Source organism: Ranitomeya variabilis, chromosome 4 (assembly GCF_051348905.1).
Source record: "Ranitomeya variabilis isolate aRanVar5 chromosome 4, aRanVar5.hap1, whole genome shotgun sequence".
NCBI lineage: Eukaryota > Metazoa > Chordata > Amphibia > Anura > Dendrobatidae > Ranitomeya > Ranitomeya variabilis.
In genome coordinates, this window is record NC_135235.1 from 145,666,014 (window position 1) to 145,690,933 (window position 24,920).

A 24,920-nucleotide genomic window follows, 5' to 3' on the forward strand; every position below is an offset into this window, starting at 1 on the left:
TCTCCATGCATCTTGTAGCACCCTGAGTTTTATTATGTTATATATTTGAGGGTTTATTGTGGTGCACCCGGTACCTTGTTGTTTTTTGCCATTGCATTTGGCCAAGTCTGATACCCAGAGCACACTGGAAGAGGGTTTTATCCTGGATATCTCTGTACTTGTCTGCATTCATGTTCCGTTCAATGACAACCAGTCGTCCTGTCTCAGCAGCTGAAAAACACCCCTGTCATGTACCCACTTCTCAGCACAAAACTTGGGGTTGCGCCTGCAATGGTTAATCTATCTCCTCTCACTCAGTCCAGCATTCAACCTCTGTCGTATGCTGTAATGGGGAGCATAAATCACACTCAGAAACAGGCCACACCCCCCACTCATACACGCTGCCACCACTCACCGATCACACGGGCGATGAGTCCCTGAAATATCACTACTATTGCCTGCCAATCATAAGGATCATACACTTTAAGGCTATGGATTCTTTTAGAATATACAAGGTACATACTTATTAAAGTTTTAAGCTTTAATAGAAAAGGTGCAATGCTTGCAATAAAAAGGATATATAAATATGGGAATAAAAGTGACATACAAATATGCAAAAACAATGATAAAACAAAGGGATAACTTGCAGAAATATCAAACTTTTCATTTTGATTCTCTGTCCCTGGGGGGGGGTGGAAGAAATATGGAATGGATCACATCAGCTTTCCAGAATGCCCCCACATGTGAACAGCTTTCTTTGAGTCTAGGCCTAATATATAGAGTCAACCTGGAGGTCAAATTTCTAGACCAGCCTCTCAGGTTAATATTAAAATTGCTGGTTTGTGACTGGACCATGGCCACTCCACCAATGAATATATTATTTTCTCTGAAACTCTTTGTGTAACATTTCTCATAGATAGATAGTGTCAGGCTGCAATTGACATCTCTCTTCAAAAGAGCCAGAAGGTGTGAAACATGTCCCCTTCCTGGTCCTTAGCAAGGTCCCCTGGCGAGATTGAAGACAGGAGACTGCCTTCTCAGGACAACATATGCTGTGACCCCTGTGAGACCTGCAGTATCAGGACAGATGTTAAATTAGTGCTAATCATACTTTCATACCTATACATATTTTACTACAACCCCCAAGGCATGATGCTGCCACCACCATGTATCACTGTTTGGATTGTATTGGGCAGGTGATGAGCAGTGCCTGGTTTTCTCCATACATACCGCTTAGAATTATCACCAAAAAGGTCTACTCACATCTCATCAGACTAGAGAATCTTATTTCTCATAGTCTGGGAGTCTTTCATGTGTTTTTAGCAAACTCTATGTGGGCTTTCATATGTCTTGCATTGAGGAGAGGCTTCTGTCGGGCCACTCTGCCATAAAGGCCTGACTGGTGGAGGGCTGCTGTGATAGTTGACTTTGTGGAACTTTCTCCCATCTCCCTACTGCATCTCTGGAGCTCAGCCACAGTGATCATGGGTTTCTTCTTTACCTCTCTCACCAAGGCTCTTCTCCCATGATTGCTTAGTTTGGCTGGATGGCCAGGTCTAGGAAGACTTCTAGTGTCCCCAAACTTCTTCCATTTAAGGATTATGGAAGCCACTGTGCTCTTAGGAGCAATGAATACTGCAGAAATTTTGTTGTTGTAACCTTGGCCAAATCTGTACTTGCCACACTTCTGTGTCTGAGCTCCTTAGCCAGTTCCTTTGACCTCATGAATCTCATTTGGTTTGACATGCACTGTGAGCTGTGAGTTCTCATAAAGACAGGTGTTTTCCTTTCCAAATCATGTTCTATCACTTTAATTAAACATAGCTGGACTCCAATGAAAGAGTTGAAACATGTCAAGGAGGATCACAAGGAAATGGACAGCATGTGACTTAGATATGAGCGTTTGAGCAAAGTGTCTGAATACTTCTGACCATGTGAGATTTCAGTTTTTCTTTGTTAATACGTTTGCAAAAATTGCTACATTTCTTTTTTTTTTCAGTCAAAATTCGGTGCAGAATGTACATTAATGTTAAAAAAATGAACTTTTTTGAATTTACCAAATAGCTGCAATGAAATAAGGAGTGAAAAATTGAAAGGTGTCTGAATACTTTCTGACCCACTGTGTGTGTATATATATATATATATATATATATATATATATATATATATATATATATATATATATATACACTTTTCAAAAAAATAAAGGGAACACCTAAACAACACATGGTAACTCCAAGTATATCACACTTCTGGGGAAATCAATTTGACCAGTTATGAAGCAACACTGATTGTGAGTTGATTTAGCCTGCTATTGTGCAAATGGAACAGACAACCGGTAGAAATGATGGGCAATTAGCAAGACAACCCCTATAAATGAGTGGTTCTGTGGGGGAGACCACAAACCATTTCTCTGTTTTCATCATTTTTGGCTGTCTATTTTGGTCACTTTTACATTTTGTCATTGCTTTCACCCCTAGAGGTACTGTACAGTAGCATGAGGCAGTGTCTACAACCCACAGAAGTTGCACAGATAGTGCAGCTCAACAACTATGGCACACCAATCTGAGCTTTGGCAAGAATGATAGCTGTGTCTGTCAGCACAGTGTCCAGAGTATGGAGCGGACACCAAGAGACAGGTCAGTACACCAGGAGATGTGGAGCAGGACTGCTACCTCTTCCTTTGTGCAAGGATAAACAGGAGGAGCAGTTCCAGAGCCCTGCAGAATGACCTCCTGCCGGTAACTAACATCCATGTGTCTTCTAAGGCTACTTTCACATTAGCGTCATGCACTGCATGTCGCAATGCGACGTTGCGGTGCACCAACGCATACTGTGGAAGTGCCGCACAATGGGGGCAGCGGATGCTGTTTTTCAACGCATCCGCTGCCCCATTGTGTGGTGCGGGGAGGGGGCTGGAGTTCCAGCTCCGCATGCGCGGTCGGAAATGCTGGACACGGCGCACCAAAAAAAGTTATATGCAACGTTTTTTGGTGGCGACGGTCCGTCGCACGACGGTTGCGACGTGTGGCAATGCGTCGCACTGTGTCGCTAATGCTAGTCTATGGAGAAAAAAACGCATCCTGCAAGCACGACGCTAGTGTGAAAGTAGCCTAAAGCTGTCAAAAACAGACTCCATGAGGGTGGTATGAGGGCCAACATCCACAAGTGGGTGTTGGGCTTACAGTCCAACACATGCAGGGCGATTGACAGATTCGACATTGGTGCTCTGTGCTCTTAACTGAGGAGAGCATGTTCACACTGAGTACATGGGACAGAGGTAACAGAGTCTGGAGACACCATGAAGATTGTGGATCAGTAATGGTGTGGCGAGGCATTTCTTTGCAGGGCTGTACAGCTCTCCATGTGGTAGCCAGAGGTACCTGACAGCCATTAGGTACTGGGATTAAATTATCAGATACATTTTGAGACCATATGCAGGTGCAGTGGGCCCTGTGTTACTTCTGATGCATGACAATGCTTGGCCTCATGTGGCTGAAGTTTGTCAGCAGTTCCTGCATGATGAAGGCATTGATGCTATGGACTGGACTGCCCATTCACCAGACTTGAATCTAATAAAGCCCAGTTGGAACATTATGTCTCGTTCCAGCCACCAATGCCACGTTGCACCACAGAATGTCCAGGAGTTGACTGATGCTTTAATCCAGGACAGGGAGGAGATACCTCAGAAGAATATCCACTGCCTCATCAGGAGCAGGCCCAGGCATTATATGAAGATAATACAGGCACATGGAGGCCACTCACACTACTGAGCATCATTTTTTTGTCCCGAGGCATTTACATTGAAGTTCGATAAGCCCATATTTTGATTTTCCACTTTGATTTTGAGTATCATTCCAAGTCCAGACCTCCCTGGGATATCCATTTTTATCTACATTGATCATTTTAATGTTTTACTGTTCTCAACACATTCCATTATGTAACTAATAAAGATTTGAAACTGGAATATTTCATCCAGTGATATCTAGGATGTTGTATTTTAGTGTTCCCTTTATTTTTTTGAGCAGTGTATATATGAAGTGAGTACAGTATCGATTGGTGGAACAACAGTGAGCAGATCTTCCTGTCTACTGCTCTGTCAATCATAAGGCAGACTGCAGACTGAAAGATAATTTGTCAGCAGGCTTTTTCTATGTAATCCGAGAGTAGAGACCCTATTTCCATTGATGTTTTAATTACTGGGCTGTGATTTACTGATTCAATACAGCTTGAGATCTGCTGGATCTGCAGAAGAGAAAATTGTGATTCTTTCATAATTGTTGCACCTTGTAATTTGATGCTGTTGTCATATTACATGGAAAAACCTGATGACAGATTCCATTGAACACTGAGTGAAAAAAAAGATCCACTCCTCAAATCAGCTACTGGCTCTTAACTTGGATGGGACTGCAGAATGACACAAATGAGTGTAAAAATTACTAAACACTGTTTATTGTACTGTTGAGAGAGTGGTCGTGAGACTCGTGACACTAGATCCTCATAGAGGGATTAGAAAGGTTCTCTTTTATGAAAATATTCTATAAGGCAGCTACTCATGGTGAACTATGGTCATAGTGCAAGATCACCAATCATACTGTCCCTTAGGGCATGTGTACAGATTTTTTGAGGCGGTCAAAAATGACAATTGTAAAGACTCAGTGTAAATGAGCTAATCTAAAAAAAGAAAAAATTGAGTCACCAGATTTTCTCAGATTGGATAAGAAAATTCAAATGAATTTGCCTGCCCAAAAAAGGACACTGTGTGCTTATACATTCATAGGAATGATTTTTGACTACAATGATAAGTAGGAAGTAATGATGACCAATAGGAAAAATTAAACAAGCTGAAACTGAATGGCGAAAAGGTTTTGATATTTACAGATCTTGTATTGGATGTTAGTTTTAAGAGAAAAGCAGTTGCACCAAATTGCTCAATTTTGGAAACAAAGAAGAATTGAGTCACATTGATATTCCCTGCAGTATTAATCCCTACTGATCACAGCCAGCTTTGGCCCTAATTTCGGAGCTTAAGGTTCTGATTCATCAGCTTTCAGCAGTGTTTAAAGTTCAACTGCTAAAAATGTTACTACTCTCAAAGATGCATAAAATCTTTGCAACATTTTACATGTCTACTCCAGTCATGGTCAGCTCCACCAAATTTTTGAAATGCAGATAATCTTAGCCTGGAGGTTCCATGGCTTAGTATGGCTTAAGAATTTATTATAACTTGACATAAATGTACTTGATTTCCTGATTGGGGTAGATTTCTTATGATAGCGCATGGCTGCTGAAAGTTGTAACAAATACATATAGGTACACATCTCTTAATGAACTTGGGAAATCTTACTCCAATGCACTAATTAACACTGGCATACAGAACACCAGTGTTGATAAACTAATATTTTAAAATCTGACATGATTGGGTTTAGAAGGGAACTAGCGCTAGTTCCATATTATTGTCCAATAATAACAGTATGAATAAGATTAATGTACAGAAGCAATGCACACAGACACAGCAAAAGCAGGGGCCCAAAGTTGTCACATTGTATAAACGATATGCAAGTGAAAACTTTGTTACAGATATTCCACTGTTGCCCAGGATATAAAAACCATGTCTATATCACACCAGCTTAGTAAGTCATCAATCAAGTCTTTCTCATTAACTTCATTTCAGAATTAAAATCATTAAGCTAAGTTCCCACCATGAGTATTTAGTGAGGTTTTAATATTGCAGATTTTATGTAGCAATTCTGCACCTTTAAGCTAAGTTAAATAACTTGCATTTTTTCACATTTTTTTTAGTTTTTTCATCTGTAGTTTTGGTAGAAAAAGTTTTGGTATGTTATGTTTTCTGCAAAACTTCCTTGTTTTAGATGCTTGCTGTTACTTAGCTATGATAAAACTTTGTTGATAATGTGCTGTATGAATTACATTTATTTTTCATCATCTCGTTCAAGTCTACAGAGAAAATCCACAAATAAGACACAACAGAAATTGACATGTTGTGAATTTCAAAAACACACCACAGTCAGTTTACCTTGAGAAAAAAAGCACAGTAGTCATTGTTCTGTCCAGCCATATAATTGCTGTCTAGAAAGTTAAGTCATTTTTTTTATGTCTCCGATATTACAGACATTGTATTTTTATATGTATTAATCCTTCCTATATTTCATATTGAAAGATAACAGCACCATCTGCTGGCCGTCTAATGCATAGATTCTAGTTTAATTTGCAATGTGATGTAATTGTTATGGGAAGTTCCTGGGGCATTGTGGGATTGTTCCTGTTGCATTGTGGTCTTATTATGACACTGTGAAGGGAACAGCAGTCATTGCTCCTCCATGCATCTTAGGAGAAGCTGCACCATTCGTTTTCTTCATGCTCCTTAAACAGCCTGCTCTAAGTATAGTTGGTAAGCACTATCAATGTGTTACAATCCAGTGTTTCAATACGTTTGCTGTACTAAGTAGGTAATAATCAGTTTGTATTACCTCATGTTACTGTATTGCAGACTATTTGTGTTTTATGCTCTGTGCAGATATAAATTCTGAAATGATCCTGTTATTGCATCCTATAGTTTCACCCTTTCCTGTCACATCTGCAATCAATAAAAGAAGGTTACAATTTTACAGCTTCTTTTCTTAAAGAAGACAGGGGGTTTAGCTACATGTCTCATTGCACACCCTGCTAACGTGTATGAGGACAGTATAGTGAAACAACTGCTGAGAACAAGCTCAGAAGATCTGATGATATGGAGCCCGCCATTATCCAAGCATACAGTTATTGCATACGGATATTGCAGCAAACTTCTAACAGTCGGACTGAATAATTGGACCATATGGAGCCTGCCATTATCCACACAGAGCTGACACAGGGATATCACAGAAGTCCCCTAACTGTTGAATCATGACTCAAGGATGAGCATCCTCTGTCAGGATGAGATCACGAGTTGGTTCCTCCAAGACATCTTCCGTCAGCAATGCCGCCGCCATTGCCACGCAAAATCTGAAGCGGCAAAAGCAAGAAACACCTTTGCCGAGCAAGAGATAGAATTGAAACTACAGCAGGCATCCCTGGATGTGGAAAAAGCATGCCTTGAAGCGACATTACAGAAACTTGCTATTGAAAAAGAAACAGCAGCTGCCATAGCAGAAGCAGAAGCCTTTGAAGCTGCTGTATATTCTGACGACGAACACAGCAGACGCAGCAGTGGGCTAGGCCTACAGAAAGTTACTCACGATCCATTGTAGCGTACTGCAGAGTACGTCCATCACCATTCCAAATCAAATGATGATTAAGACCCACAGGCAAAGACAAAGCATTTTGTCAACAAGTAAAGCCAACCAGATAATTTGGACCCCCAGAAAGCCAACTGTCAGTCTCCCTACCACAAGCAAGGAAATACACATTAGGATGAGACTAACTACAATAATCTTTCTCCAGAACAGAAGATCCAGAATCTGTCCCAACATAAAGAGACTCACTTCGCTTCATAAAGGTACTACAGCAGTTGGACCAAACCAGAGACATCTAACAGGTATGACCGCACAGCACACATGTACTCTGACAACACTCCATCAGCTGTCATCAGCGCCAATCAAGCCACAATGGACTTTGCCAAGTTCCTTGCTCGACGTGAGTTGGTCACTAAGGGACTTGTAAAGTTCAGTGATCGAGCTTGACGAGTCTCCTTCAAAAATGCCATAAGAGACATAGGTCTATCATGTTGTGAAGAAGTGGATCTCTTGGTAAAATGGCTAGGAAGTTAGTCTGCTGAACACGCAAGGAGAATCAGAGACATTAATGTAAATTATCCAGATGTCGGCCTCAATAGAATTTGGAATAGACTTGATGAATGCTATGGCTCTGTAGAGGTTATAGAAAGGGCCTTGTTTAAAAGAATAGAGGACTTTCCTAGAGTAGCAAGGACTATTCAAAGCTCAGAGAATTAACTGACTTGTTAATGGAGTTGTGTGTAGCAAAAGCAGGAGATTTTGTGGGGTTGACATATCTCAACACTGCTAGAGGTGTGAACCCCATAGTTCAATAACTCCCATATAACCTGCAAGACAAGTGGGTTACATATGGTTCTAGGTATAAACAGACTTACAATGTACCATTTCCTCTATTCAATGTGTTTGTAGATTTTGTCTCAGAATAAGCAAAAATTAGAAATGATCCTAGCTTTGATTTCACGCTGTCATGTGCCAATAACTCTGTTAGCAAACCTCATAGAACAACTGTAGAGGTCCACAATACTAACATTTCCTCCACAGGTTCAGTTCATAAAGAGTTCAGCTTCCGTCAAGGAGAAGACAAATCTGAGGACCCAAGCAGACAGTGTTCCTTACACAACAAGCCACATTCCTTACTTAAGTGCAGAGCTTTCAGAGAAAAGTCATTGGAAGAAAGGAAGGCCTTCCTTAAGGAGAACCACATCTGCTGCAAATGCTGCTCTTCAACATTCCACTTTGCCAGGGACTGTGAGTTTAGTGCAAGGTGTGCCGAATGTGACAGCACCAAACATAACTCAGTTCTACACCCTGGACCACCATCAGATGCTTTGCCCCAAGAGCATAGCGGGGAGCTGAAGGACTCAAATACTGACACTTCAGCAATTACTTCTAAGTGTACAGAGGTTTGTGTAAATCTCATAGGAGTCAAGTCCTGCTCTAAAATTTCCCTAGTGAGAGTCTACCCAGCAGACAAAATGGACAAAGCCATCAAAGTATATGCGATTTTAGATGATCAGAGTAACAGGTCATTAGCCAAGTCTGCCTTCTTTGACAGCTTTAACATCAGAGGACCCAGTGCCCCCTACTCATTGAAAACTTGTGCCGGTATGGTAGAGACAGCTGGTAGAAGAGCAACAGGCTACGTAGTCGCGTAGTCGAGTCTATAGATGGCCAAATTCATCTGCCCTTACCAACCATATTGGAATGTAACCAGATTCCTGACAACAAGTCAGAGATACCAACGCCTGAACTGGCATCGTATCATCCTCATCTGAAGCGTATAGAATGCCTTATTCCCAGCATTGACCCAGAGGCTCAAATAATCCTGCTCCTAGGGAGAGATATTCTACAAGTTCACAAGGTTAGACAACAGATCAATGGCTCACACAATGCTCCATATACTCAGAGACTTGACCTTGGGTGGGTCATTGTAGGAGAGGTCTGTTTAGGAGGTGCAAACAAACCGACAGTGGTTAACAACATGTTTACTAGTATGCTCGAGAATGGATGTCCATCTCTCCTTCAACCATGCGAAAATCACTACTTCATAAAGGAGTTGCTACACAGCACTTTAGCACAAAGTATCTTAGCGAGTCGCGCCTATGATGATTGCATTCAGAATTGCGACCAAGATCACCTTGGGTGTACAGTCTTCCGCAAGACCAAAAAGATAATCGTACAGCAACGTCATTTGAAGACAGACTGTTCCAAGAGATGGTGGAGCAAGGAATGGTGCAAAATGAAGAGTTGGATTGCACCTCTACCCTTCAAGCCTCAAATACAATGCTTGCCTAACAACAAAGAACAAGTTTACAAACACTTTGTCTCCCTCATGCACAGCTTCTGTAGTAGACCAAAAATGAAAGATCATTTCTTAACCTTCATGGAGAAGATATGTAAGAATGGTCTTGCAGAGTTAGCACCTACACTTCAAGACTCGGAGGACCACTGGCACCATGGTAAACATGTCCACACAGCTCTCGATCTAGAGCAGTCAAAGAATATAATTATCCGAGCTGTACAACGAGAAAATTATGCCAAATAAATCGACTGTGTAACCAACCAACGACCAATAACAAAAGATAGTGTTCTGAGGAAACTCAACCCAGTCATGGATGGAGATGGTCTCTTAGGAATAGGAGGACGCCTTAAAGAGCAAAAATTAGATTCTGCAGAGAAACATCCCATGATAGTTCCTGTTCAACATTAACACGAGCGGATAAAACACCAAGGTCATATGTTCACAGAGGGAGCCTTAAGAACATCTGGTCCGTGGATAGTTGGAGCTAAGAGATGTGTGTGTAGATTCATCTTTAACTGTGTTACTTGCAAGAAACTTTGTGGTATGTCACAGATTCTGAAGATGGCGGATCTTCCATATGACCGATTTAGCACAGATCGACCTTTCACCAACATCGGTCTAGATGTGTTTGGTCCTTGGTCTGTGGTTGTCCGACAAACCAGAGGAGGCCACGCAAATAGGAAACGATGGCCAATTATGTTCACTTGTCTATCCATTAGAGTTGTCCACATAGAGGTAATCGAATCTATGGACACTTCATGCTTCATAATGCTCTCCGGCGTTTCATTGCCATCAGAGGACCCATCAAACATTAGTTCAGATCAAGACACGAACTTTGTTAGAGCAGCAAGAGAAATGCAACTCTCTTCCAACTTGAATATGAAGGATGTAGAAAAATACCTAAGTGTACAAGGGTGTACTTGGACTTTTAACTCACCACATTCTTCACACATGGGAGGTGTATGTGAGAGAATGATAGGTGTCGCAAGGAGAATCATCCAGTCAATCTTCTGACAGGAAGGATCTGCAAGACTGACACACAAAAGCTTGACAACATTCATGGCTGAAGTGTCAGCCATCATAAAGGCCAGACCATTTACTCCAATTGCCAGTGATCCTGATGACCCAATTGTTCTCTCCCAGCCCTGCTGCTTATGCAGAAGACCGACCCTAATTGCTCTCCACCTGGAAAATTTAATGTGAAAGACCGTTACAGGAGTCGATGGAGACAAGTACAGAGTCTCTCCAATGCCTTTTGGGATAAGTGGAAAAAACAGTACCTGCCTACTCTGCAACAGAGGAGAAAGTAGCAAACCTAAATTCCAGCCTGGCGATATAGTACTAATGAAAGACTGTCAATCTCGGAGAACTCGTTCTGCTGTTCTCGTCCAATAAACACAATCGTGACGTCGGCTAACGTCAAGAGGGGAGTGTTCTGTCCAGCCATGTAATTGCTGTCTAGAAAGTTTAGTCATTTTTTATGTCTCCGTTATTACAGACTTTGTATTTCTGTGTGTATTAATCCTTCCTATATTTCATATTGTAAGGTAACAGCACCATCTGCTGGATCTCTAATGCATAGATTCTAGTTTAATTTGCAATGTGTTATGGGAAGTTCCTAGGGCATTGTGGGATTGTTCCTGTTGCATTGTGGTCTTATTATGACACTGTGAAGGGAACAGCAGCCATTGCTCCTCCATGTATCTTAGGAGAAGCTACACCATTCATTTTCTTCATGCTCCTTAAACAGCCTGCTCTAAGCATAGCTAGTAAGCACTATCTATGTGTTATAATCCTGTGTTTATCAATACTTTTGCTGTACTAAGTAGGTAATCATCAGTTTGTATTACCTCATGTTACCTTTGTATTACCTCATGTTACTGTGTATTGCAGACTATTTGTGTTTTATGCTCTGTGCAGATATAAATTCTGAAATGCTCCTGTTATTGCATCCTACAGTTTCACCCTTTCCCGTCACATCTGCAATCAATAAAAGAAGGTTACAGTTTTACAGCCTCTTTTCTTAAAGAAGACAGGGGATTTAGCTACTTGTCTCATTGCACTCCCTGCTGACTTGTATGAGGACAGTATAGTCATGATCTTTCTATAAATCCCATCCACTTTGCTGGAATGGTAACGCACTGTGTTTATTTTTTTGTTGTGAAAATATGCAGAGTCAAAAACGCACCAAAAACTTATCATGTGAACTTAACCATAGTTTGCATTGATGCCTGTTTCACTGTCATAAGATGTAAAGATCTAGAAATGTATCTAGATTTTCTAAATGTCTCTATTACATCTCATATATAAAAATACACTGAATCAAAGGAGAGATATTGCTCAAAGCAGCCAATCAGAATTCTGCTGTAATTTTTCTGTTGTAAGTTGGAAAAACAAATTGACTGTTCCACATTTTGCTTCATGTAATGTATATTAATGAGGCTTATTATGTTCTGCTCTCTGGCTGTTAAAATGAACAAAGCCCAACATTATTTGCATTACTGGGAAATTGTATTTTCTTTGTTGTTTAATTTAGCATTGCACATCATATTTACACATTTGCCACTTCAATTCTAAACTACTCATAGAGATTTAACCTTTTATTACCTTATTTATGAGTTCACCTATCATGCCATTCCAGGAGCCATTGGGAAGAGGATGCCCATACTTTCCATCAGGAACTTGGTATATTTCATACTTAAAACCAAGATTTTGAGATAACGCATCCAAGACATCTATTGAAAAACCTTTATACTTCTTTGGTTGACCAAGTATGTTCTCTGCAACCATAACAAAAGGTTCTTCCTAAAATACAAATAATACACAGTTAATATCATCATTACCATTACTGTTATCCATATTTCTCCATTCAATGCGTTTTTGACTAATAAATCACAAATGTTTACTAAATGATTTCATTTTAACATTGTTCACAAACAACTTTGTAGATTACTCTTATGAATGATCATAATTTTGTATTTTTACTTCTATGACAAGCTTAAATAAGCTCTCCCATCAAATTGTTTATCCCCTTAATATATTGAAAGAGGAAATAAGCAATTGTGAGTAAACAGAAATATAAACTATGAGGATTGCAATAAATTAGGATGATAAAAAGATAAAAACTTGAATGGGAGTTCTTCTTTAAAGAGTAAACAGCTTTTCATTTTAAGAACCCAAACCTAAGAATTGTTTTAACCCCTTAAGCCCCGAGGGTGGTTTGCACGTTAATGACCAGGCCAATTTTTACAATTCTGACCACTGTCCCTTTATGAGGTTATAACTCTGGAACGCTTCAACGGATCTTGGCGATTCTGACATTGTTTTCTCGTGACATATTGTACTTCATGTTAGTGGTAAAATTTCTTCGATATAACTTGCATTTATTTGTGAAAAAAATGAATATTTGGCAAAAATTTTGAAAATTTTGCAATTTTCCAACTTTGAATTTTTATGCCCTTAAATCACAGACATATGTCACACAAAATACTTAATAAATAACATTTCCCACATGTCTACTTTACATCAGCACAATTTTGGAACCAAAATTTTTTTTTGTGACGGAGTTATAAGGGTTAAAAGTTGACCAGCAATTTCTCATTTTTACAACACCATTTTTTTTTAGGGACCACATCTCATTTGAAGTCATTTTGACGGGTCTATATGATAGAAAATACCCAAGTGTGACACCATTCTAAAAACTGCACCCCTCAAGGTACTCAAAACCACTTTCAAGAAGTTTATTAACCCTTCAGGTGTTTCACAGGAATTTTTGGAATGTTTAAATAAAAATGAACATTTAACTTTTTTTCACACAAAATTTGTTTCAGCTCCAATTTGTTTTATTTTACCAAGGGTAACAGGAGGAAATAGACCCCAAAAGTTGTTGTACAATTTGTCCTGAGTACGCTGATACCCCATATGTGGGGGTAAACCACAGTTTGGGCGCATGGCAGAGCTTGGAACCAAAGGAGCGCCATTTGACTTTTCAATGCAAAATTGACTGGAATTGAGATGGGACGCCATGTTGCATTTGGAGAGCTCCTGATGTGCCTAAACATTGAAACCCCTAACAAGTGACACCATTTTGGAAAGTAGACCCCCTAAGGAACTTATCTAGATGTGTGGTGAGCACTTTGACCCAACAAGTGCTTTACAGAAGTTTATAATGCAGAGCCGTAAAAATAAAAAATCATATTTTTTCACAAAAATGATCTTTTCACCCCCAATTTTTTATTTTTCCAAGGGTGAGAGAAGAAATTGGACCCCAAAAATTGTTGTGCAATTTGTCCTGAGTACGCTGATACCCCATATGTGGGTGTAAACCATTGTTTGGGCGCAGGGCAGAGCTCAGAAGGGAAGGAGCGCCATTTGACTTTTCAATGCAAAATTGACTGGAATTGAGATGGGACGCCATGTTGCATTTAGAGAGCCCTTGATGTGCCTAGACATTGAAACCCCTAACAAGTGACACCATTTTGGAAAGTAGACCCCCTAAGGAACTTATCTAGATGTGTGGTGAGCACTTTGACCCAACAAGTGCTTTACAGAAGTTTATAATGCAGAGCCGTAAAAATAAAAAATCATATTTTTTCACAAAAATGATCTTTTCACCCCCAATTTTTTATTTTCCCAAGGGTAAGAGAAGAAATTGGACCCCAAAAATTGTTGTGCAATTTGTCCTGAGTACACTGATAACCCATATGTGGGTGTAAACCATTGTTTGGGCGCAGGGAAGAGCTCAGAAGGGAAGGAGCGCCATTTGACTTTTCAATGCAAAATTGACTGGAATTGAGATGGGACGCCATGTTGCGTTTGGAGAGCCCCTAATGTGCCTAAACATTGAAACCCCCCACGATTGACCCCATTTTGGAAAGTAGACCCCTTAAGGAACTTATCTAGATGTGTGTTGAGCACTTTGACCCAACAAGTGCTTCACAGAAGTTTATAATGCAGAGCCGTAAAAATAAAAAATCATATTTTTTCACAAAAATGATCTTTTCACCCCCATTTTTTTATTTCCCCAAGGGTAAGAGAAGAAATTAGACCACAAAAGTTGTTGTGCAATTTGTCCTGAGTACGACGATACCCCATATGTGGGTGTAAACCATTGTTTGGGCGCATAGCAGAGCTCAGAAGGGAAGAAGCGCTATTTTACTTTTCAATGCAAAATTGACTGGAATTAAGATGGGATGCCATGTTGCGTTTGGAGAGCCCCTGATGTGCCTAAACATTAAACCCCCCCACAAGTGACACCATTTTGGAAAGTAGACCCCCTAAGGAACTTATCTAGATGTGTTTTGAGAGCTTTGAACCCCCAAGTGTTTCACTACAGTTTATAACGCAGAGCCGTGAAAATAAAAATTATTTTTATTTTTCACAAAAATGATTTTTTAGCCCCCAGTTTTGTATTTTCACAAGGGTATCAGGATAAATTGGACCCCAAAAGTTGTTGTCCAATTTGTCTGGAGTACGCTGATACCCCATTTGTGGGGGGGGACCACTGTTTGGGCGCATGACAGAGCTCAGAAGGGAAGGAGCGCCATTTGGAATGCAGACTTAAATGGATTGGTCTGCAGGCGTCACGTTGCATTTGCAGAGCCCCTGATGTACCCAAACAGTACAAACCCCCCACAAGTGACCCCATATTGGAAACTAGACCTCCCAAGGAACTTATCTAGATGTGTTGTGAGAACTTTGAACCCCCAAGTGTTTCACTACAGTTTACAACGCAGAGCCGTGAAAATAAAACATATTTTTTTTCCCACAAAAATGATTTTTAGCCCCCCAAATTTTTATTTTCCCAAGGATAACAAGAGAACTTGGACCCCAGAAGTTGTTGTTCAATTTGTCCCTAGTACGCTGATACCCCATATGTTGGGGTAAACCCCTTTTTGGACGCACGGGAGAGCTCGGAAGGGAAGGAGCACTGTTTTACTTTTTCAACGCAGAATTGGCTGGAATTGAGATTGGACGCCATGTCGCGTTTGGAGAGCCCCTGATGTGCCTGAACAGTGGAAACTCCCCAATTCTACCTGAAACCCTACCCCTAACCTCACCCCTAACCGTTTACTGAACATTTTCTGACAGTCATAAGTGCCACGTATATAAGTGCCATGTATATAAGTGCCACGTATTTAAGAGCCACGTATTTAAGTGCCACGTATTTAAGTGCCACGTATTTCAGTGCCACGATATTTCAGTGCCACGTATTTCAGTGCCACGTATTTCAGGCACTGAAAAATACGTGGCACGTAAATACTTCAGTGCCATGATATTTCAGTGCCACGATATTTCAGTGCCACGATATTTCAGTGCCACGTATTTCAGGCACTGAAAAATACGTGGCACGTAAATACGTGGCACGTAAATACGTGGCACTGAAATACGTGGCAGTTAAATACGTGGCAGTTAAATACGTGGCACTTAAATACGTGGCACTTAAATACGTGGCACTTAAATACGTGGCACTTAAATACGTGGCACTTATATACGTGGCCACTGAAATATCGTGGCACTTATATACGTATATACGTATATAAACGTATATTTCAGTGCCACGTATTTCAGTGCCACGTATTTCAGGTTAGGGGTAGGGTTAGGGGTAGGGTTAGGGTTTTTTGTTTTTTTCTTGTTTTCTTGTGTTTTTCTATAAAAACGCATGCGTTTTACCGCGTTTACATGCATTTTTTCACACATGCGTTTTTTTTAAAAAACGCATGCAGATAAAAACGCAAGTGTGAAACCAGACTAAAAGACGCTTTTTATAGCAAAAAAGTTTTTGCGTCTCCACATTTTGAGACCTAGAATTTTTCCACATTTTGGTCCACAGAGTCATGTGAGGTATTGTTTTTTGCGGGACGAGTTGACGTTTTTATTGGTAACATTTTCGGACACGTGACCATTTTTTATCACTTTTTATTCCGATTTTTGTGAGGCAGAATAACCAAAAACCAGCTATTCATGAATTTCTTTTGGGAGAGGCGTTTATACCGTTCTGCGCTTGGTAAAATTGATAAAGCAGTTTTATTTGTCGGGTCAGTACGATTACAGCGATACCTCATTTATATCATTTTTTTATGTTTTGACGCTTTTATACGATAAAAACTATTTTATAGAAAAAATAATTATTTTGGCATCGCTTTATTCTGAGGACTATAACTTTTTTATTTTTTTGCTGATGATGCTGTATGGTGGCTCGTTTTTTGCGGGACAAGATGACGTTTTCAGCGGTAACATGGTTATTTATATCCGTCTTCTTGATCGCGTGTTATTCCACTTTTTGTTCGGCGGTATGGTAATAAAGCGTTGTTTTTTGCCTCGGTTTTTTTTTTTTTTCTTACGGTGTTTACTGAAGGGGTTAACTAGTGGACCAGTTTTATAGGTTGGGTCGTTACGGACGCGGCGATACTAAATATGTGTATTTTTATTGTTTTTGTTTGTTTTTTTAGATAAAGAAATGTATTTATGGGAATAATATTTTTTTTTTTATTATTTTTTATTTAGGAATTTTTTTATTTTTTTTTACACATGTGGAAATTTTTTTTTTTACTTTTTTACTTTGTCCCAGGGGGGGACATCACAGATCGCATATCTGATAGTGTGCACAGCACTCTATCAGATCGGCGATCATACTTTCATCGGAGCAGGCTGCAGCTTTCATCTGCAGCCTGCTCCGACCCGGAAGTGCTCCCTGCAGGACCCGGATACAGCCCCTCGGCCATTTTGGATCCGGGGCCTGCAGGGAGAAGACGCTCGGTACAAGGTGAGTACATCACCTTGTACCGATCGTCTCAGGGAAGCACGCAGGGAGCCCCCTCCCTGCACGATGCTTCCCTGTACCGCCGGTACACCGCGATCATGTTTGACCGCGGTGTGCCGGGGGTTAATGTGCCGGGGGCGGTCCGTGACCGCTCCTGGCACATAGTGCCGGATGTCAGCTGCGATATGCAGCCGACACCCGGCCGCGATCGGCCGCGCTCCCCCCGTGAGCGCGGCCGATCGCGTATGACGTACTATCCCGTCACCGGGAATTAAGGCCCACCCCACCTCGACGGTATAGTACGTCATACGGGCTTAAGGGGTTAATATATTACTACAGGAAAATGGCTCTTTCTCCACTCACGAGCCTCTTGTCTGTTGCACTGAACATCTACTCTGAAGTGACTGCTCATACCCGTCCTCACTGACCACAGGTTTTCATCTGAGGGATCAGATTGCAACCACAGCCTATGTATGAAAAGGAGGAAGTAACTAGAGAAAGAGTCAGAGACACACACTGCTCAAAAAACCCAACTTAAAAATGCAGGATACAAATTATATCAAGTGAAATAGTGACAGCTTATCCTGAAAAATTACCTGAAACAACAGGTAAATCGTAAGTGGTAGACTCAGAAAAGTGATAGTTTGTGCTGCAAAAAATACTACCCATTACTACCCACACTATATTGTGATGATGTCACTATATTTACTGCATAAATAATGCAGATAAGCTATTGACTTCACCTTTTACATTTCAAAGGGCAATATCTGATGTAAATATCCGCGGCATAAATTAACAAGCTGAAGACGTTAAATCTGCAGTGAATGTGAATGTCAAATTAAATTCGAGGTTTTCTCTGCAGCGAGTGGGTGAGATTCAATCTTATTCCTGATGCTGGTACTGTAGTACAGAGCAGATTTTCAGATTTGCTGATCTGAACAGAAAAGCCATTGGAAACGCATGACAAGTGGACTTATCTTAATGATTTGCTCACACAAGCAGATAAATCGGACGAGTGTAATGCAAGAAAAAAATGTCATTGCACTCTGACCAATGTTATTCAATGAGTCAGTGCACATTTGAAATTTTTTTTCCTCAGCTCTAATCATCAAACTGAGGAAAAATGTCAGCATGCTGTGATTGACTGTATATTGTACGAGATTTGCCAATGCAAGTCTATGGGTGTGGGAAAAAAAATCTTATTGCACATGGACCATGCGTACACAGTCCAATTTTTACACACATCTCAAAGAATAGATAGATAGATAGATGGATAGATAGATTTAAAAAGGAAAGGCAGCGCTCCAATAATTACCAAAATAAGTGGACTTTATTAAGTCCATGTGGCATGGTGAACATTTCGGTTCAAATGAACCTTTCTCAAGCAGTGAAACAATCATACACACATGTATAGAAACATTTGATCACTGTGCAATTTACAAATTATTGCAAAAAAAATGACAAAAGGCTATACCTTTTCTTTTGTGCAACATATGCTATTATTCCAGGCACATTAGACAGTGCTGATTTCATAGAGTGCATAAAAAAGTTAATTCCAAAAAGTTACTTTGTGCATGTACACATAATTGATAATAAAGTTCATATATATGTTATTAATAAATAAAACTGGCTCACCCACATAAGCCCTGTCATTAGGTATGTTAATTAAAGTTGAGCAAATATGTTCTGAATCGGTCGCCGAATCTGAATTTGCCATATTTGTGCCATATTGGTACCTTATTAGTGCCAAATTTATGCTTGATGATTGGTTCTGAACATATTTGATCATTTCTACTCCCACTGACTCCAATGATGTTCGGCTGTGTTCAGTAAATATTGCAAAGACAATATTCACCGCCGATCGTAATCAGAACCGAACTTTGAAAAATTAGCTCAACTCTAATATTAATCACTTAAACAATGCAGATATTGGCATCTGTACACCACTGCACATGTTTTTCCATGTGATCGCATAGAAGCCAATCCTGGCCTAGCAGTCAAAATGTGATTGCGCATGAGCAGTTGTGCTGGTATGTGAATGGTCACCATTTTTAAACAGGGCAGAACTTAAGGGCAGCATTAAACTGGCATGCTAGTGTTTGTTTGCACACAAGTCAACACCATGTTTACTGTTGGTTAAGGGCTATATATGTTGTAAGATTGCACTCACTAACTGTATTGGGGGACACTCGCTTTGCACGGGCTTCAAGCACACGGGCACGGTTTTTTCACACAAAAACAGTCTATTTGGTTTATTAAGGTATCATAAACCACATTGTGAGCAGTCCATTTACACACAGTACCCATGACCTGGACCTCGTCATCAACTGGTATCCTCAGTCTCTTCACACTGGATTTATCCACCATCTCCTGCGTCGCTCTCCCATGTCTCCCAATGACTTTCGCCTCCAGAGCTTTGGGCACTTGGACTGTGTCTTCCACCAAGCCCAGGCGACTTTGAGCTTTCTTTTCACGCTCCAAACGTCGAGTGGCTTCATTATTCTTCAATATGATTCTCTGTTTTGTATGGAGGCAGTGTGGGTGCATGTCACTCAGGACCGCCACCCGCTTCACTGTGACTTCCCTAGTCGACAGTATGACCAATTGCTGAGTCTCAGGCGCCCAGTGCACACTACATGCCTCTATTGCCTTTCTAAAGGCCTCATGTACACCCTTCCTGGCACATGCTTCTTGCATGTCTTCGGGTACCTCCATTATGCTCTTGAAAAGTGGGGTCTCATTTTCTTCACGGACATCTGCCACGACCGGGTGACTGTCTTGTTCCGCTTTTAGCATGAACTCTTCCTCAGTTTTTTCTTCTGCTTGAGCCTTCGCCAAGATGTGCATTGGCAGCTCCTGTGCCAGGCAGCAACGCTCCTCCTCTCTCTGGAGAAGCTCCTCCTGATGCTTCTCTTGGGCATTCTGAGCACCTCCATAGTTTTCAACATGGCCCTATTCATAGTTTGACATGCCGACAGGTGACGTCCGAGCTCAAAGACCTCCCTCTCCAGCTCGTCCACTCTGTGCACAACCGCTTGTCTCAGAACTCCTTCTTGTTCGACAGACTCTTTAAGCAGCTCTATCTTGCATCTCCCATCCTCTGGATTGGTGGAGCATCCATCACTTGAGGAGGTATTTATTTCAGGCACCACTTCTTTGGTGGCCTCCTCCACCTCTGCACCCTCAGACTCTGCACTGTCAGCGTCAGCCCTCTCTTGGGTCTCAGCAGTGACATCTTTAGGTTCATCCCTTTTCCCTGGGACTTTAAAGTACTTCAGACATTCCAAGTCCTCAGCACCAGGTTTTCTGGAGCCTTCACTGTCTTCCGTCAAATCTTCACAAGGTGCAAGTGGTTCAGCCTCTTTGCCTTTTTTACGTCTCCGGCGACAGAAGGAAGACTTGCCATTTGTACCTGAGTCAGCCTTACTGCACTGTTTTCCACTGGCATCCTCATCTGAATGGGAGTCACCACCACCCAATCGGTCATCCTGGAACCGACAGTCCTCACTTAAACGGGTCACATTTTCTGGAATGGCTGTCACCGCCATCCTGACTTCACCCTGGGTCAATAGTTCTGACAGCATAACATCGTACTCAGTTGTAGCGCTTGTTACTGGCCATGACATGTTACAGTCACCCCCAGAGTCTGTCTTACACCCCACAACATGGTGAACCCTCAAGTCACTCTTTAACCGGGTGTCAGCTTCATAGGCTTTACTAACCATGTCACTTAAAGTCATCTTGGGGTACACATCAGGTGACATGTCTGTAAGTTGGGCAGACGCACCTTCCCCACTGGTCAACCCGTTGTCTGACCCACCAACTTTGGGAGAGATAAATGCTTTAAGGTATGCAACCCCACCAGCTGAGAGCCCTCCATTCTCCTGTTGTAAAGAACCTCCCTTCTCCCACATCATGGATTGCACTGTCCTTGGCCATCTCGAGGACCACCCTGGCCACTGGATAGCCCTTAGTGTGCCCATGGATGCAGGTGACCCTGACCTTCCTACCGGTTATTTTGAATCCCTCAGGTGCAACCCTCACTAGAGTCACCGGGCCCCCAGAATCAACCAGTCCATACATTTCTATCTCATGCATCTGCAGGGCACACCCCCGTAAACTTTCACCAGGTGGATAGTTCACACAGCATACCGGACACACATAACTTACACGCCCTGGGCACCAATTTGTCTGTGGTACCTCTTTAGGATGCTCCGCCCCCTTTTGGGAAACCACCATTCCCTGGGACTCCACCCCCTTTTGGGTCACTAACCCTATTTGGGTTACCGCCCCCTTTTGGGACTCCTGTCATGAATCCCCAATGGCTAGGGATAGCACAGGACAAGCAGAGTACAAATAAATAACGGACGAGCTCTAGGGTGATGGAACCTGGGCTGACCGCTGCCCTACGCCTGACAAACGCAACTAGAGATAGCCAGGGAGCGTGCCTACGTTGGTTCTAGACGCCACGCACCAGCCTAAGAGCTAACTAGTACTGCAGAGAAAATAAAGACCTCACTTGCCTCCAGAGGAATGAACCCCAAAAGATATAGTTGCCCCCTCACATGTATTGACGGTGAAATGAGAGGAAGGCACACACATAGAGATGATATATATAGTTTTAGCAAAATGAGGCCCGCTGTAAACTAGAAAGCAGAGAGATACAAAAGGGGACTGAGCGGTCAGCAAGAAACCCTAATCAAAAAAAACATCCTGAGATTACAAGAACCCATGTGCCAACTCATGGCACATGGGGAGAACCTCAGTCCACTAGAGCTACCAGCTAGCATAGAGACATAATAAGCAAGCTGGACAAAAAAACCAAACAACTGAAAATCAGCACTTAGCTTATCCTGAAAGATCTGGGAGCAGGTAGGCAGGAACCAAACAGAGCACATCTGAATACATTGATAGCCGGCAAGGGAATGATAGAAAGGCCAGGTAAAATAGGAAACACCCAGCCTCTGATGGACAGGTGGAAACCAAAGGCCGCAACCCACCAAAGTCACCCAGCACCAGCAGTAACCACCAGAGGGAGCCCACAAACAGAATCCACAACAGTACCCCCCCCTTGAGGAGGGGTCACCGAACCCTCACGAGAACCCCCAGGGCGATCAGGGTGAGCTCTATGGAAGGCGCGGACCAAATCAGTCGCATGAACATCGGAGGCGACCACCCAGGAATTATCCTCCTGACCATAACCCTTCCACTTAACCAAATACTGGAGTTTGCGTCTGGAAACACGAGAATCCAAGATCTTCTCAACAACATACTCCAATTCTCCCTCCACCAGCACCGGAGCAGGAGGCTCAACTGAAGGAACAACGGGCACCTCATACCTCCGCAACAACGACCGATGGAACACATTATGAATAGCAAACGATGCTGGGAGATCCAAACGAAAAGATACAGGGTTAAGAATCTCCGAGATCCTATAAGGACCGATGAACCGAGGCTTGAACTTAGGAGAAGAGACCTTCATAGGGACAAAACGAGAAGACAACCACACCAAATCCCCAACAAGAAGTCGGGGACCCACGCGGCGACGGCGATTAGCAAACTGCTGAGTCTTCTCCTGAGATAACTTCAAATTGTCCACCACCTGATTCCAAATCTGATGTAGCCTGTCCACCACCACGTCCACTCCAGGACAATCCGAAGACTCCACCTGACCAGAGGAAAAACGAGGATGAAACCCAGAATTACAAAAAAAAAGGAGAGACCAACGTGGCAGAACTAGCCCGATTATTAAGAGCAAATTCGGCCAGTGGCAAAAAAGCAACCCAGTCATCTTGATCAGCAGAAACAAAACACCTCAAATAAGTTTCCAAGGTCTGATTAGTTCGCTCCGTCTGGCCATTCGTCTGAGGATGGAATGCAGACGAGAAAGACAAATCAATGCCCATCTTGGCACAAAACGTCCGCCAAAATCTAGACACAAACTGGGATCCCCTGTCAGAAACGATATTTTCCGGAATCCCATGCAAACGAACCACGTTCTGAAAAAATAAAGGGACCAACTCAGAGGAGGAGGGCAACTTAGGCAAGGGCACCAAATGAACCATCTTAGAAAAGCGGTCACACACAACCCAGATAACGGACATTTTCTGTGAAACCGGGAGATCAGAAATAAAATCCATGGAAATGTGCGTCCAAGGCCTCTTCGGGATGGGCAAGGATAACAACAACCCACTGGCCCGAGAACAGCAAGGTTTAGCTCGAGCACACACTTCACAAGACTGCACAAAGGTACGCACATCCCTAGACAAGGAAGGCCACCAAAAAGACCTGGCCACCAAGTCTCTAGTACCAAATATTCCAGGATGACCAGCCAACACAGAAGAATGGACCTCGGAGATGACTCTACTGGTCCAATCATCCGGGACAAACAGTCTTTCTGGTGGACAACGATCCGGTTTATCCACCTGAAACTCCTGCAATGCACGTCGCAAGTCTGGGGATACGGCGGACAATATTACCCCATCCCTAAGGATACCAGTAGGCCCAGAGTCTCCAGGAGAGTCAGGCACAAAACTCCTGGAAAGAGCATCTGCCTTCACATTCTTTGAACCTGGCAGGTATGAAACCACAAAATAGAAACGAGAAAAAAACAACAACCAACGAGCCTGTCTAGGATTCAAACGCCTGGCAGACTCAAGGTAAATGAGATTCTTGTGATCAGTCAAGACCACCACACGATGTTTAGCACCCTCAAGCCAATGACGCCACTCCTCAAATGCCCACTTCATGGCCAAAAGCTCCTGATTACCCACATCATAATTGCGCTCGGCGGGCGAGAATTTTCTAGAGAAGAATGCACATGGCTTCATCACCGAGCCATTAGAACTTCTCTGTGACAAAACCGCCCCCGCTCCAATCTCGGAAGCATCAACCTCAACCTGAAAAGGAAGTGAAACATCTGGTTGACACAACACAGGAGCAAAAGAAAACCGGCGCTTAAGTTCCTGAAAGGCCTCCACGGCCGCAGGAGACCAATCAGCAACATCAGCACCCTTTTTAGTCAAATCAGTCAAAGGTTTAACAATACTGGAAAAATTAGCAATGAACCGACGATAAAAATTAGCAAACCCCAAGAACTTCTGAAGGCTCTTAACAGATGTAGGTTGTGTCCAGTCACAAATAGCCTGAACCTTGACGGGATCCATCTCAATAGTAGAAGGAGAAAAAATGTACCCCAAAAAAGAAATCTTCTGGACTCCGAAGAGACACTTTGAGCCCTTCACAAACAGAGAATTGGCCCGCAGGACTTGAAACACCTTCCTGACCTGTAGAACATGAGACTCCCAGTCATCAGAAAACACCAAAATATCATCCAAATACACAATCATAAACTTATCCAGATATTCACGGAAAATATTGTGCATAAAGGACTGAAAGACTGACGGAGCATTGGAGAGTCCAAAAGGCATTACCAAATACTCAAAATGGCCCTCAGGCGTATTAAATGCGGTTTTCCACTCATCACCCTGTTTTATCCGCACCAGATTATACGCACCGCGAAGATCTATTTTAGTGAACCACCTAGCCCCCTTAATGCGAGCAAACAAATCAGTTAATAATGGCAATGGATACTGATATTTGACTGTAATCTTATTCAGAAGGCGATAATCTATACAAGGCC

General features: G+C 42.1%; 1 protein-coding gene across 2 annotated transcripts in view; it reads right to left on the minus strand.

Annotated features, from left to right (window-relative positions):
* The window catches only part of GRID1 (glutamate ionotropic receptor delta type subunit 1), a 2,026,904-nt gene that overhangs the window by 255,745 nt on the left and 1,746,239 nt on the right, over nucleotides 1-24,920 (minus strand). For both annotated transcript variants that reach the window (XM_077259310.1, XM_077259311.1), the window contains exon 10: nucleotides 12,124-12,321. In XM_077259310.1, the coding sequence (XP_077115425.1) occupies nucleotides 12,124-12,321 (198 nt within the window). The remainder of the gene's footprint in view (nucleotides 1-12,123; nucleotides 12,322-24,920) is intronic.